The 14,971-nt window shown below is 43.0% G+C and overlaps 1 protein-coding gene across 1 annotated transcript in view; it reads right to left on the bottom strand.

Moving 5' to 3' along the window:
* LOC143808713 (cytochrome P450 2K4-like) overlaps positions 1-14,971 on the bottom strand; it is a 29,896-nt gene that overhangs the window by 11,517 nt on the left and 3,408 nt on the right. Inside the window, exons 4-5 of the mRNA XM_077291643.1 lie at positions 13,887-14,036; positions 1,217-1,377 (exon numbers count right to left, since the gene is read on the bottom strand). Of these exons, the coding sequence (XP_077147758.1) occupies positions 1,217-1,377; positions 13,887-14,036 (311 nt within the window). The remainder of the gene's footprint in view (positions 1-1,216; positions 1,378-13,886; positions 14,037-14,971) is intronic.

Raw genomic sequence — 14,971 nt, 5'->3', positions numbered from 1 at the left:
TCAAAAAATGGAGGGGATCCCATGTATTTTTTAAAATTATTTATTTACATAATTTAGAAAAATTACGTGGGACCTCTCTATTTTTTGATAACCAGACATTTTTACCTGCTCTGGGACCACATGTCTTTTTTTTTTTTCTTACACACAGTGTGCTCCGGCTAATCACAGCCATGCCAACATTGACATTGGCTGTGATTGAGCCTGAAGTGCCTACACCAGCAAAGTTTGTTGATTTTCAGCAAAGTTTGTTCAGATGGCCAAACCCGAACAGTAGCATGATCTTCCTGGAGAAGTCTGTGTTCAGAGTCTGTGCACAGACACCAGGTGTCGGTACGGACTCCGAACTTTACCGTTCGGGTTCGCCCATCTCTACTTAGAAACAGCCTGCAAAAAAAAAAAGAAAAGTGGAGCTTCAAATCCAAATTTAATTTCTAGTAATTTTGTAAATGAACTTTAGATATTTGGATGATAAAATTCTACAAATATTCAAAATGTAAAAAGTTTTACTTTTCTGCTAAAAAAGATATTAACAAGAGGTTTAGCAGAGTAAATGACTAATTCTTCCTAAAGAGAGCAGCTGAGTATGGAGTCTTAAAGGCAGTTCTCTAAGGGAGAAACAGTATTTAAACTAGCTCTCATGCAGATTGTATAAGTCAATGTCCAACCCTTTAATAGGTCTTAACCCTGATAATGCTGTAAGGCTCGTTAAAAGGGTCAGACATTGACTTATAGGGTGGAGACATCACTTAGATGATACTTTGCAAAATATTCTTTTTTGCTTCAAGATAAATATATTAGAAGTAACCACAACATTTTGCAACCCTTTATAAATCTAAATATTTATGATTAACATTCATTAAAATATTGCCATCATTTAAAGTAGTTTTCCTGGACTACAGGTTAGATTATAAATGTTAGATTGATAGAGGTGGAATTGATCATTTGATTGACGGGGTCAAAATGCTCTAGTTAACTTGTTATTGCAATTGCTCCAGTTCAGTCCCATCCAAAGGAATAGAACCAAGCTGGAATACCAGATTCTGCCATTATTAAACGTTTAGTACTGGAGTTCCCTGGTCTTTTTAGGCAGCCGATCGGCATTATTGCTTAGAGACTTAACCACTTAATCTGATATTGATGGTCTATCCTGAGGATCAATTTTACAGTCCAAGATTATCTTTTTAAATTTTATATAAGCAATGAAATTTGGGCTTACCCGGACCCACGGGCTTCCTAGGAGCCTTATGTTCTCATTAACCAAACTCATAAGTCTTAGTAAAGTCGGATCCTCGTAATCAAATCGTTTACTCAGCAGGATGGCCACAATGATATTGGCCACAGCAGCATTTAAACTGGTGAAATTGCCAAAAGGCTTTCCTGAAAAAAAAACAATAAATCCAAATTCTGAAGTATATTTTTAACAAATACATAGTAAGAACTGACTTTATAGCTCAGTGATCACTGATTAGCCCTGCTGCTTTGATCTTTTTTTTTTATTGAGATAACATATGGATGCGAAACCTGGACGATAAAGAAAGAAGACAGAAGGATGTTATCAATGGCAAGAAGAACAAGCAAATACAGTTTGGAACAATTCAAGCAAGACACGTCACTTGAAGGATCACCAAGCTACGACTTGCCTACTTTGGACGCATCATACAAATAGAGAAATCACTGGAGAAGGACATCATGGTTGAAATAAAAGGAGGAAGAAGGCAAAGAGGAAGACAAGGAACCTGATAAGTTGAAAGTATCAAGATAACGGCGGAGAATACCTAAGATTGATGTTCCTACAAATCATTCACTCAAATAATTTGCCATGGCTTGAGATCAGGCTAAAGGCTGTTTAAAAAAAAACAAAAAAAACATCAACACTACATATTAAGAAATTCATTTTTTTATAAGAGTTTTAGAAGATTGTTTTTTACAATATTTATAAAGCAAAGGTTCAAGAGGAAGCACCAGTTTCATAATGATTCCCCAAGTACAACTATATAGCTGGGGGCAGGTGTTATTATTCTGGGAAGATGCCGCTATCCATGGAGCTTCCCATGCTTTCAATATTAGCCCGCAGCTGTCTGTTTAGCCTTCATTGGTTATTAAAGTAGGGCTACCACCAAAAAAATGATGTTGGGTCTCCTCCTATATTTAATAACCACCAAAGGATAAACAGACAGCTGCGGGCTGATAGTAATAGCCTGGGAAGCGACCATGGATATTGGCCCCATCCCAGACTACAAAAAAAATCCATGAGATGTGCCATGTCTGGAGCTTAGCCTCAGCTCTTCCCACTTGTCCTGGTGAGGTGGCATGTGGGGTAATAAATTGGGCTGATGTCAGCTTTGCAATGTGAGCTGACGTCAAGCCCATGGGTTAGTAATGGAGAGGCATCTATAAGATCTCCTCATTATTAACCTCATAATTAAAAGTAATAAAGACACGCAGAAAAAAATCCTTTAATTGAAAAACAAAACAAAAAATACTCCCCAACCCTCTGTTACCCATTTACTAATGTAAAAATAAAACAAAGTTATACTCACCTTCCTGCCTATAATCCATACTGCCCCAATCTTTGCTACATCTGGTTGCATTGCTGAGCGGTAATAAATGTTACCGCTCAACCCGGCAACCATGTAACACTGAGCTTAGAGTGAGAATACGGCTGTGTGTGACTGGCGATAAGGTCATTATGCTGGCCACACACAGACACTGTCTCACACTTATCTTATCTGGTTGCTGGACTGAGGAGTAACATTTAATTAGCACTGAGCAATGCAACCAAATGTAGCAGCATTGGGGGCATTATGGATTATCGACAGAAAGAAGAGTAGAAATTTGATTTCTTATTTTTACATTAAACTATTGGTAAAAAAGGTTCACTGAGTGTTTCTTTCAATAAAAGCAATTTCTCTGTGAGTCTTTATTAATTTTGACCATGGGGGCTAGTAATGGGGTGTCTTTGGGCTTGATGTAAGCTGACATCAAACCCAAATTATTATCCCACTTGCCACTGCACCAGGGCAAGAGCTGAGGCTAAGCACCAGAATTGGCATATCTAATGGATGCGCCATTTCTGGGGACAACTGAGGGCTGATGTTTTTAGTCTGGGAGGGGGCCAATATCCATGGAGCTTTCCCAGCCTATTTAATATCAGGCTTCAGTTTTCTGTTTAGCCTTTGCTGGTTATTAAAAATTGGTGGGACCGCACACAGTTATTTTTTAATTATTTTAAACCGTAAATAATACAAAAAATGGTGTGGGTGCCTCACTATTTTTTGCATTAATAGGCAGGGAAGGGAGTCATGGATATTGGCCCCTTCCAAAATAAAAACATCAACTCTCAGCCTCTACAAAAAGGCCTATACCATTAGATGTGTCAATTCTGGCACTTTGCCCAGGTCTTCCAGCTTGCTCAAGTGCAATGGCAAGTGAGGTAATATCTGTGGGGTTGATGTCAACTTTGTAATATCAGCTGACATAAAGCCCAGGGGTTAGTAATTGACAGGTTGGGTTAGTAATGGACAGGTTGTCTATCAGACACCCCCATTACTAACCCGTTACTTTCTCTGTGTTGAAAATGAATAAAGCCACACAAAAAATCCTTAAATAATAAAAAAAACTTCCGCCCTCTTTTACCCATTTTTTAATGTAAAAATAAAAAAATAAAGTTATACTCACCTTTCTGCCGATAATCCATAATGCCCCCAACCCTGCAACACCTGGTTACATTGCTGGGCGGTAGCAAACTAATTCGGGTTAGCCCATCTCTATTGTTGAGCCTACTCATTAAAATTTTTTGGGCAGCACATCTGATAAAAGGAGAAAAATTGTATTCATCTTGGGAATCTGACCAATATTCTCCTCAACCTGTAGCCTATCAGTGGCTGCAGAGATCCAATGACTAGCGGCCTTGGACTTGCAGCCAAACATTTACTGTAGAGGTCAGGTGACTGGTAGTTCTGATGTTATTGCTTCCGGTTCAACAGAGAACAACAAAGCAGCAATGCTGGAGCTTGGAGCGGATTAGAAGAGAAGTAAAGAGTCCTAGAACTTTCTAATATACACATAAATAGATACAGTTTAATCCAGTCTAGATAATCTAGAGAGCATGGACTCCACAATAATACATTATAGCAAGCTATAAAAAAAAAATTGCAGCTTCTTTGGGCAGATTCATTGTGTCCTACATTTATATTCTACATTTTTCCCCTACAAATATCTTACCACAGACTTGAGACAGATCCTGATGTATTTATTATGAGCGTTTCTGGAACACCATGAGCAAATTTAAACATAAATTTGATCCTCGTCCAATGGATTCTCTCATCTCTACTAAGAGTCTTATAGTCAAGTTTTAGCAAAGATAAACAAATTGACAAAAGTCAAAGCTGAATAAACAATCCCGAGGCTAAAATAAATATACTAAATGGCAAATTAATATGCTGCGAATCACATTTATCCAATCATCCTGAAAAGATGTGATTGGCACACTGAAGTATTGTAAGACTATATTCAACATCATTCAACCTTTATCTCACCATAGTGGTATAAAGTAACTGGGTAGGAACTAACAGCCTGTTTTAGTACCAGTGCTTTTGCAGACTTTTCATTCTTTTAATATTAAAAGAAGTCCAAAAATTATCCCTCTTAGTTATTTGTGATCAGGCAGACTGTTCTGTGCAGAATACTGAGTCAAACTGATGGTGTTGCTGACAGAGATAACATCATTCTTTTGTAATTGAGATGAGTGATGTGCCAAATATTCCATAATGTTCTTCATAGGGGTGGAGCCGCATATTCATCACTGTAATGAGCGGTACCACGTGACCGCTCACACAGGACAAGCTGCCTGCGCTGAGAGGAAGCATCGCAAGAGCTGGGTGAGTATTTTAATGCAAGCGGGTGAGCGCACAGGGGGTGGGAGGTGGGAGGTGACCAGGAACTTTATTTTAAACACACAAAAAAAAAAACCCTTGATTTTTCATTCCTTCTCTCCAGCGAACGCTACTGGGGAGAAGGAATGAATGTAGGCTTCAGCACCAAAAGCAGGGGACAGCGCTTAACTCTAGCACTGTCTCCTGCATGGTCCATGTGGTCCTCAGTCGGCACACGGGCGGCACACGGCTGCCGCACATGTGCCACACTGATGTGCCACGTGAGCACACGGACCAGGATAACTCTGGTACCGATTTTTCCGGTACCGGAATTATCTGGACGTTTGAGACTGGCCTGATGCATGGCTCTGTCGGGGAGCCCGCATCAAAGCCGGGACATATCAGCTGTTTTGAACAGCTGACATGTGCCCACAATAGCGGCGGGTGAAATCACGATTCACCCACCGCTGTTTACTAGTTAAGTGCCGCTGTCAAAAGCTGACAGCGGCATTTAACCGGCACTTCCGGCCATCTGGCCGGAAATGAGCCCATCGCCGACCCCCATCACATGATCAGGGGTCAGCGATGCTTCTGCAAAGTAACCTTGAGACCTTGAGATCTCTATGGTTACTGATCCTGGCTAGCTGTGAGCACCACCCTGTGGTCGGCGCTCATAGCAAGCCTGTTATTAAGCTACATAGTAGCGATCTGATGATCGCTGCTATGTAGCAGAGCCCATTGAGTGGTGCCAGCTTCTAGCCTCCCATGGAGGCTATTGAAGCATGGCAAAAGTAAAAAAAAAGTTTAAAAAATGTGAAAAAAATAAAAAATATATAAAAGTTTAAATCACCTCCTTCTCGCCCCATTCAAAATAAATCAATAAAAAAAAAAAAAGAAATCAAACCTACACATATTTGGTACCACCACGTTCAGAATCGCCCGATCTATCAAGAAAAAAAAGGATTAACCTGATCTCTAAATGGCGTAGAGAGAAAAAAATTAGAACCGCCAGAGTTACGTTTTTTTTGTCGCCGCGACATTGCATTAAAATGCAATAACGGGCGATCAAAAAAACGTATCTGCACCAATATGGCATCATTAAAAATGCCAGCTCAGCATGCAAAAACCCTCTACCGACCCCAGATCACGAAAAATGGAGACGCTACAGTTATCGGAAAATGGCGCAATTTTTTTTTTTTAATAAAGTTTGGAATTTTTCTTCACCACTTAGATTAAAAAAAAACCTAGATATGTTTGGTGTCTTTGAACTTGTAATGACCTGGAGAATCATAATAGCAGGTCAGTTTTAGCATTTAGTGAACCTAGCAAAAAAGCAAAACAAAAAACAAATGTGGGATTGCACTTTTTTTTGCAATTTCAAAGCACTTGGAATTTTTTTCCTGATTTCTAGCGCACGACATGCTAAAACCAATGATGTAGTTCAAAAGTACTACTTGTTTTGCAAAAAATAAGCCCTCATTTGGCCATATGGACAGAGAAATAAAAAAGTTATGGCTCTGGGAAGGAGGGGAGTGAAAAACGAACATGGAAAAACGGAAAATCCCAAGGTCAGGAAGGGGCTAATGTATCTTATCTGTTTTTGAAACAAAATTTAACCTGCTTCCCTAAAATGACAAAATTAAAAATTCCAGTTAGGTAAATGACCAAAAAGTCTGCACTTTCCACAATGCTCTGTAATAGTGTGGCATGTACGGGTGTAAAATTTGGTTACAAAACAGATGTACAAATAGATGAATTGTTTGTGACGCTCAAACTTTATGAGTAAGTTGCAGTTAAATGTCTGTATTTTAGGGAATTTCCTATTTAAAAAAAAAAACAACAACAAAAAAATCGTAGTTACTTACCGATAACGGTATTTCTCTGATCCCATGATGGCACCACGGAGAGAGGGGTCCGCCCCCAGGGACAGGAAACCTACAGGTGAAAAAGATCGTACCTCTCTCCCACATCAGTTAGTTTACAGAGCCTTATACAGAACTTCAGCTGCAACTCAACATTTGCACAAATTAAAACGTAACCAATTTAACTTAACAGAGGCACCGTGACTAAGCTAATGACTAATACATTATAGTGTGCACACCTGTGTGTGAAAAGGGAGGGAATATACGGGTGCCATCATGGGATCAGAGAAATACCATTATCGGTAAGTAACTACGATTTTCTCTATCCCCCATGATGGCACCACGGAGAGATTTGCATAGATTGTAACTCTTAGGGAGGGACCACTGCCTCTAGAACCCAAAGGTGAGATCTGAGGAGGTCAAGTCTAAGTGGTAATGTTTGAAAAATGTAGATTGGGAAGACCAAGTGGCAGCTCTACATATCTGTTGTATTGAAGCGCGAGCTCTCTCCGCCCAGGATGATGCCACTGCTCTGGTTGAATGGGCTTTTATATTCTCCGGGATGGTTGTCCCACAGGATGAGTAGGATAGAGTGATGGCGTCTCTTATCCACCTCGCCGACGTGGCTTTCGACGCTTTCTGTCCCTTCCGTGGACCCTGGAAGCAGACAAACAGAGACCTATCCTTCCTGTACTCCCTAGTGGCTGATAGATATTGGGCCAGACACCTTTTTACATCTAGGGTATGCAATGTTTTTTTCCCCCTCATTTTTGGGGCTGGGACAAAAGGAGGGCAAAGAGATCTCTTGGGTTCTATGAAATTGTGACGAAATTTTAGGGAGGTAAGCCGGGTCAGTCCTAAGACTGACTCTATCTTCGAGTATCTGAGTAAAGGGTGGGCATGCAGACAGCGCTTGTATATCGCTAACGCGACGGGCCGAGGTTAGGGCTACCAGGAGCGTGGTTTTTAGAGATAAAATTTTTAAAGGCGCGTCTTCCAGGGGCTCAAAGGGAGGTTTGGTTACAGCATTTAAAACAAGGTTTAGATCCCAGGGAGGAGTAGTATGGAGAGGAATAGGCCTGGACCTACTTGAGGCTCTAATGAATCTCATGATCCAGCGATTTCTGGCTAGATCATGGTTGTACAAAGCCCCCAAGGCTGCTACTTGAACCTTTAGAGTGCTTGTAGCTAGACCTTTTTCCAGTCCCTTCTGCAGGAACTCAAGGATTTTCTGTATTGGGATTTCCCCGGTTGGGTCTGCGCCGGACACTGACGAACTTTTTCCACACTTTCTCATATATTTTGGTGGTTACAAGTTTCCTACTCTGTAATAGAGTGGATACTAGATTGGGGGAGAAGCCCTTATCGCTTAGTAGCTTCCTTTCAAAAGCCAAGCTGTCATATGTAGATTCTTTACATTGGGGTGGAAAACTGGTCCCTGGGATAAAAGATTCGGAGTGTCTGGTAGAACCCAAGGGCTTGATATGGACATTTTTCTTAGCCACGAAAACCATATTCTGCAGGGCCAGAATGGAGCTATTACTATCACTGTTGCTGCGTCCTCCCGAATCTTCCTCAGCACTAAGGGAATGAGGGATATCGGAGGGAACGCGTAAGCAAGACGATAGTTCCAGGGAATTGTGAAGGCGTCCAGAGCTACTGGGCCCCCCCGAGGATCGATTGCGCAGAATGTCTTTACTTTCTGGTTTTGACTGTTCGCAAACAGGTCTATTTCTGGATGCCCCCAATGTTTTATGATCTGGTTGAACACTGATTGTTTTAGCTCCCACTCCCCTTGTTTTAAGCATGTCCTGCTCAAGAAATCTGCAGTTCGGTTTTCTGAACCTTTTATGTGGAGAGCTGTCAGGGACTTTAGATTGTGTTCTGCTATGTGGAATATGGATTGGGTTACTTCCATTAATGCTCAAGACCTGGTGCCCCCTTTGTGGTTTAGGTATGCTACCACTACCTGGTTGTCCGAAAAGATTTTTACGTGATTGGAGTAAATGAGCTTTAGAAAGTGCGTTAGGGCCAGTTTTAACGCTAACAGTTCTTTCATGTTTGAAGACGCTAGCTGTTGATTTTGGCCCCAATTCCCCTGTGCCACTTGATCGTCTATGTGTGCTCCCCACCCCCAGGGGCTTTCATCCGTCATTATGATTTTTTCCGTCGGTAGTGCCCAAGGAACTCCCTTGGTTAAATTCACTGGGTCTGCCCACCATAGTAGAGAGTGTATCGTGTTTGATGAGATACTTAATCACCCGTCTAAATTTCTGCGCAGAGACATGCTTGAATCTAATGTTTCCCATTGCAGGTCCCGGGTATGACATTGTGCCCACTGCACTGCCGGAATGCAGGCTGTCATGGATCCCAGCAGGGACATCACTTTTCTTAGAGTAGTGACCGGGAACATTGTCATCTGTGTCATTTTTTGGATCTTCCCCTGTGGAAGATAGCATTTCTGCGTGATTGAGTCTAGGACTATCCCTAAGTACTCCTGTACCTGGGTTGGCACTATTCTGGATTTGGGTATGTTCAGTAGCCAACCTAGACTCATCAGTGAAGCCATGACCATCTCCAACTGTTGTTTGCAATGTTAGGATGAAGTCCCTACCACCAGGAGATCGTCCAGATAGGGAACTATTAGGACATTCTGTTCCCATATGTGGGCCATTACCTCTGACATTATTTTTGTAAATACCCGTGGTGTGATGGCTAACCCAAAGGAGAGAGCCCTGAATTGGTAGTGTTTCACTTCCCCCTGGATAGTCACTGCCAGTCTGAGGTGTTTTTAAAGGTTCTTGTGGATAGGCACATGGTAATACGCGTCTCGTAAATCTAAAACAGTCATGAAGCACAAGGGACAGAGTATCTTTACACAAGATTTTATTGTCTCCATTTTGAAATGTTGAATCTCGAGGAAACTGTTTAGTCTTTTGAGATTTATGATTGCCCTGTGCGATCCGTCCGGTTTCCTGCGAAGGAAGAGGGGAGAGTAGAAGCCCATACCTTTCTCCTGGTAGGGGACTTCTTGTAACACTCACTTCTGTATTAAGTTCAAAATCTCTTCCTGAAGAGCTGACTGTTCGTGTGATTGTCTCTGAGGTGTTACCATGAAGGAATTGCCGGGAGGGGTGCGGAATTTCAGTTTGAGACCTTCTCTTATTATGCTTAATATCCAGGGACTGTTTGAAATTTTTTCCCAGGCTGGAAGAAAACAGGTCAATCTCCCTCCGACCCGGGGAATACCTTCATTGTGATTTTTTATTGTCGGGGGGGGGGGGGGTTGTTGAATATGAAGCCTTTGTTCTTATTTCTTTTGTCCTCCCATCCATCTTTGTTCCCTTTTGGGGGTTTCCTCCGCATGAACTTTCTGCTCCGAAAAGGACGCCTGTAAGACTTATTGAGGAACCCGGGAAAAGATTTTTTCTTAACCCCGGCTTTGTCTAAGATGTCATCTAATGTTGACCCAAATAAGAACTCGCCTTATACCACATGGTATTGAGCATAATTTGGTTTGGGTTTGCAAATCCCCTGGCCAGCATTTTAGCCACAGGGCACGTTTTGCGGCGTTTGAGAAGGAGGCTGACCTAGCCGCCAATCTGGCTGAATCTACCGATGCGTCAGCCAAAAAGGCTGCCGCACCTTTCATAACTGACACTGACTTTTGAGTTTTCTCTCTTGAGACCTTTTTCTTTTAATTGGGAATCTAAGTGCTCGAGCCATACCATTAAGGTGCGGGCAGTACAAGTGGCCGCAATGGCCGTTTTTAATCCACCTCCTTCTGCTTCCCAGGAGTTTTTTATGAAAGTCTCAGCTTTTTTGTCCATCGGGTCCTTTAAGGTACCCATGTCTTCGAATGGCAGGGTGAATTTTTTAGAGGCCTTTGCTATGGCCACATCCAACTTTGGCGCCTTACTCCAGGATGAGCAGGCTGGGTCATCGAAGGGGTATTTTCTCTTGGGAGTTAAGAGAACTTTTTTGTCCAGTTTCTTCCATTCTCTTTTCATTAGGGAGTGAATTTTTTCATTTATTGGGAACGCTCTCCTTTTCTTTTGTTCCAGACCAATGAACTTTACTGTATATCCTGCGCTGTTTTTTTAGGGCGTTCGTCTACCAGACCCATTGTTGCCCTGACGGCTTTTACGAGGGTGTCTGTCTCTTCGATAGGGAATCAACTGCGTCCCCCTTCTGAAGATAGCAAAGAGGACTCGGAAGCTGATGAATCACTAGAATCGGATATTTCGCTCTCTGACTCGTCCACACTGGATTCAGGGGACCTATGGCTTGATTTGCGTTTTTACTTTGAGGTCTTAACGCCCTTAAGGGCACTCTCAACCTGGCTCCTTATTAGTGACTTTAGGTTTGAGGCAAACGCCGGGGATTCTTCCTGAATTGTTTTTTCTATGCAATTGCTGCATAGCTTTTTCTCTCATGAGGAAGGTAACTCTTCCGGGCATATAGCACATACCCTGTGCTTTGATTTGGTTACACATTTCTTTCCCTAGAAGAAAAGAGTAACTCTGTATTAAACTCAGGACTTTCATGTAGATCACTCACCCTCCTGTGGACAAGAGATACCGTCTCGGTCCTGGGGACTATATCCACCGCTGGATTCGTCACAGGTCGCGTTGTTTTCACAGAGGCTCAGCTGCGTTGCGACCCTGAGCATCCACTGCTGCTGTGCTGCTGAGAGGAAGTGTTTCCCTTGCACTGATGCTGTGTATGCTGGTGCCGCTGTACCTGCGCTTGCTCAGGAGATAATTGTATAATATCCTGCGCATCCTGCTGCTCCTGGTCGCTCATAGTGGCCTCCGCAGTGTGATTAGTGCAAAGGAGGTTTGAATTGTCCACATTTTCCCACCTGGAGGCGCTCCCTTTATGCTTCGCGCCGCCGGCGGAAGTGGTGATCTGCGCATGCGCACTGCTCGTTCACATAGGGGAAGATATAAGCGGGGATGCGCTGACGCGCGTGCGCCCCTCAGCGTTCTGTCTGCCGGCGCCCACCCCCACACATGCTCGGCCCCGGCCCAGGTGGCGATTGTGCCGGCGTTTCAGCGGTCCCACTTGTCCAGCGCTCCACATACCGGCATCTTCTGCGCCTGGGACCCCATGGGATGGTAGCCGCCGCTACCCCCATGCACCGCTGTGCAGCAGTACGGAGGCTATCTCAGTGACCACCGCCACACGCCTCCTTCCTCCTTTTTTTTTTCTTGGGGAAGGCAGACTTGATCCTCTTCACTGCCTCCCCCCCCTCATTCACCCTCCAGGTCCGCCAACCCCAGTGGTGATGCTTCAGGGAAGGAAAAAAGGGGGAGAGAAAAAACGCTCGACCCAGCCGTGACAGGGCGCCCCCTGCCAGGAACCGAACTGGATCAGCCCCTGGTATTCCACGAAGGATCTTCAGGTACGTGCTGTAGGTTCCCCATCAGGGACAGGAAACCAACTGATGTGGGAGAGAGGTACGCCCTTTTTCACCTGTAGGTTTCCTGTCCCTGGGGGCGGACCCCTCTCTCCGTGGTGCCATCATGGGGGATAGAGAAAAACAATCATTCCAGCTTCACAAATATGATTGCACTAGAAATGCAAGTAGCTTGTGATGAGTAAGCACTCCGCCTCTGACACTGATTTTAGTTGTTTTTTTTTCCTTTGTCAAACAATTCTGCTGTCTTACTGAAGCTTTCTGATGCAATAATGTGAACCTGTCACCAGGTTTGGCCGATGAAAGGTGCAGCCATCACCTTTCAGGGCTGATATACAGCATTCCATAATGTTGTATATCTGCCCTCAACTGGTCTTGTAAGAGAAAACTAACTTTTATTATACTCACCTGCGGGGTGCTCTGATCCGATGGGCGTCACTGGTCTTGGCCCTATGCCTCCCATCTTCTTATGATCCCCGTCCTCCTGCTTGCTTCATGTGGATGACACGTCCCTTGGTCATCCACACAGTCTCCTCGGCACAGCGCTCCTGTACAGGTGTACTTCTCTGGCCTGTGGAGGGCAGAGCACAATACTGCAGTGCGCAGGTGCCGGGTCTCTTTGACCTTTCCCTGGCACCTGCACACTGCAGTACTTTGCTCTGCCATCAAAAGGGCGGGCAGAGAAGTGCTACTGTGCAGGAGTACGGTGCTGAGGAACAGCGTCATCCACATGAAGCAAGCAGGAGGGCGGCATCGCAAGAAGACGGGAGGAGCCGGACCAAGACCAGCGACGCCCTTTGGACCAGACCCCCCTGCTAGTGAGTATAATAAAAGTTATTTTTCTTCTCTTCCAGGTTGGGTTGGGGGCAGATATATAGCATTATGGAATGCTGTATATCAGCCCTGAAAGGTGATGGCAGTATCTTTTATTGGCCAAACCTGGTGACAGGTTCCCTTTAAGAATGAAATAAATTTGCATTTCAAATGCAGGTGGACAAATGCCAGCTACACCATATCACTGAGCGATCACACTGGCACCACTCTGATTTCTCACACTATAAACCGAATCTCTCTACAAGGCAACATTCACACCCTCGGTATTTGCTCAGTATTTTACCTCAGTATTTGTAAACCAGGAGTGGGGGATAAATGCAGAAGTGGTGCAAATGCTTCTATTATACTTTTCCTCTGATTGTTCCTCACCTGGTTTTGGCTTACAAATACTGACCCAATACTGAACGTGTGAACATGGCCTTATTCACAGATTACTACCATCTTCATTTTCACTGCTGCAGTTGTACAATACACTACTGTCTGGAGGATTTGTCCAATGTTTTAGGACTTTCTCATCCTATTTCTATTGCTGAGCTATGGCATCCTCTCACTATCCTAAAATCACCCAGAAATGGCTGCTGAATTCTCTGCCTCACCTTTCATACAGGCTATGATAGACCCTTTTAATTAGCTGCGCTATACCATGTGATGTGATAGCTAAAATGCATTATGAGGAAAATCGCATGGTCATGTCAGACTTAATTTGACTAATGCAATACTCTGTAATGTGTCAAAAGGCATTGTTCTTTTTTTTGCGATTTGCACTAATCAAATCTTGCATTGGTACAATTCACCGGGACTTGCAAATTTTTAGAAACTTTGACTTTAATTTGATTCGATTGTCTCTAGTACCATGCCCAAAATTTAAAATATAGACAAGATCCCACCACTCACCTTCATAAGATCTCAACTTCTCTGCTAAACACTCGGCCTCCTCAATGATCTTTTCTTCGATGGTTCTCTTCCCCATTCCATAATCTCGTAGTGTGGAGAGTGTGAATCTTCTCATCACTTTCCAATTCTCTCCTTTGGCAAATACAATACCTAAGTAATACAAATAATTAATGTTATGCTAAAGTCCAAATATCTAAACCAGTGTTTCTCAAATTCAGGTGTCAAGTACTGAAAATAGGCAATGCTGTCAGGCTTTCGCTAGAATTACAGAAAAATATCAAGCACACAGTCTTACACCTTCCATAGTCATTGGTTCATACTGAAGTGCCCAGGCACTTGGGAAGTGGAACGATCTATAAATCTTATTACCCACAACTGATAGAATGGAACTGGTAAATTCTGAAGCCAAAAGTAGGTGAAAATTCTCTGAAAATGACATTGGCCCAAAAATAGTATGAAAGGAGTATCATAAAATGGGTGTTCATGGCCAAGCAGCTGTATGTAAGCCTTACATCACCAAGCACAATGCTAAGTGTTGGATAGGGTGGTGTAAACTCTGAAATCTGGAGGAGTGGAAATGTGTTCTCTGGAAAGATAAATCAGCTTTTACTATCCCAAAGTTTGATCGATGAATGAAGGTTGGCTGATGCTCAGAGAACACTGATTTGGAATGTATAGTGCCCCCTGAAAAATTTGGATGAGGTGGTAAATTTGTACATTGCTTTTTGTAAATTTTGGATGATTTGTGCCTATGAAGGATTATATTAACCCTAACAATCCTGCTTTAGCACGACTGAGATCCATAAGGATAATGAAGAACTTGAGTATCGTCACAGAGGACCTAAAGCCATTTTAGATGAGAAGCCTTCTCTCAATATCCAGGCTTGACTTTATAAATGCTTTTTTTGGAGGAATAAATGTATATATTCCCATATATTCTCCAAAGACTTATGGAAAGCCTTCTCAGAATAGTGAGTCCTAACTCTACCTTAACGTCCATTCTTTCAGAACGGGATATATCCAACTAAACGACATAAGTTGAATGATCAGATATTCACCTACTTTTGGACACATCGGTGGATATT

Source organism: Ranitomeya variabilis, chromosome 2, assembly GCF_051348905.1.
Source record: "Ranitomeya variabilis isolate aRanVar5 chromosome 2, aRanVar5.hap1, whole genome shotgun sequence".
Lineage (NCBI taxonomy): Eukaryota > Metazoa > Chordata > Amphibia > Anura > Dendrobatidae > Ranitomeya > Ranitomeya variabilis.
This window is presented reverse-complemented; position numbering and strand designations above follow the sequence as displayed.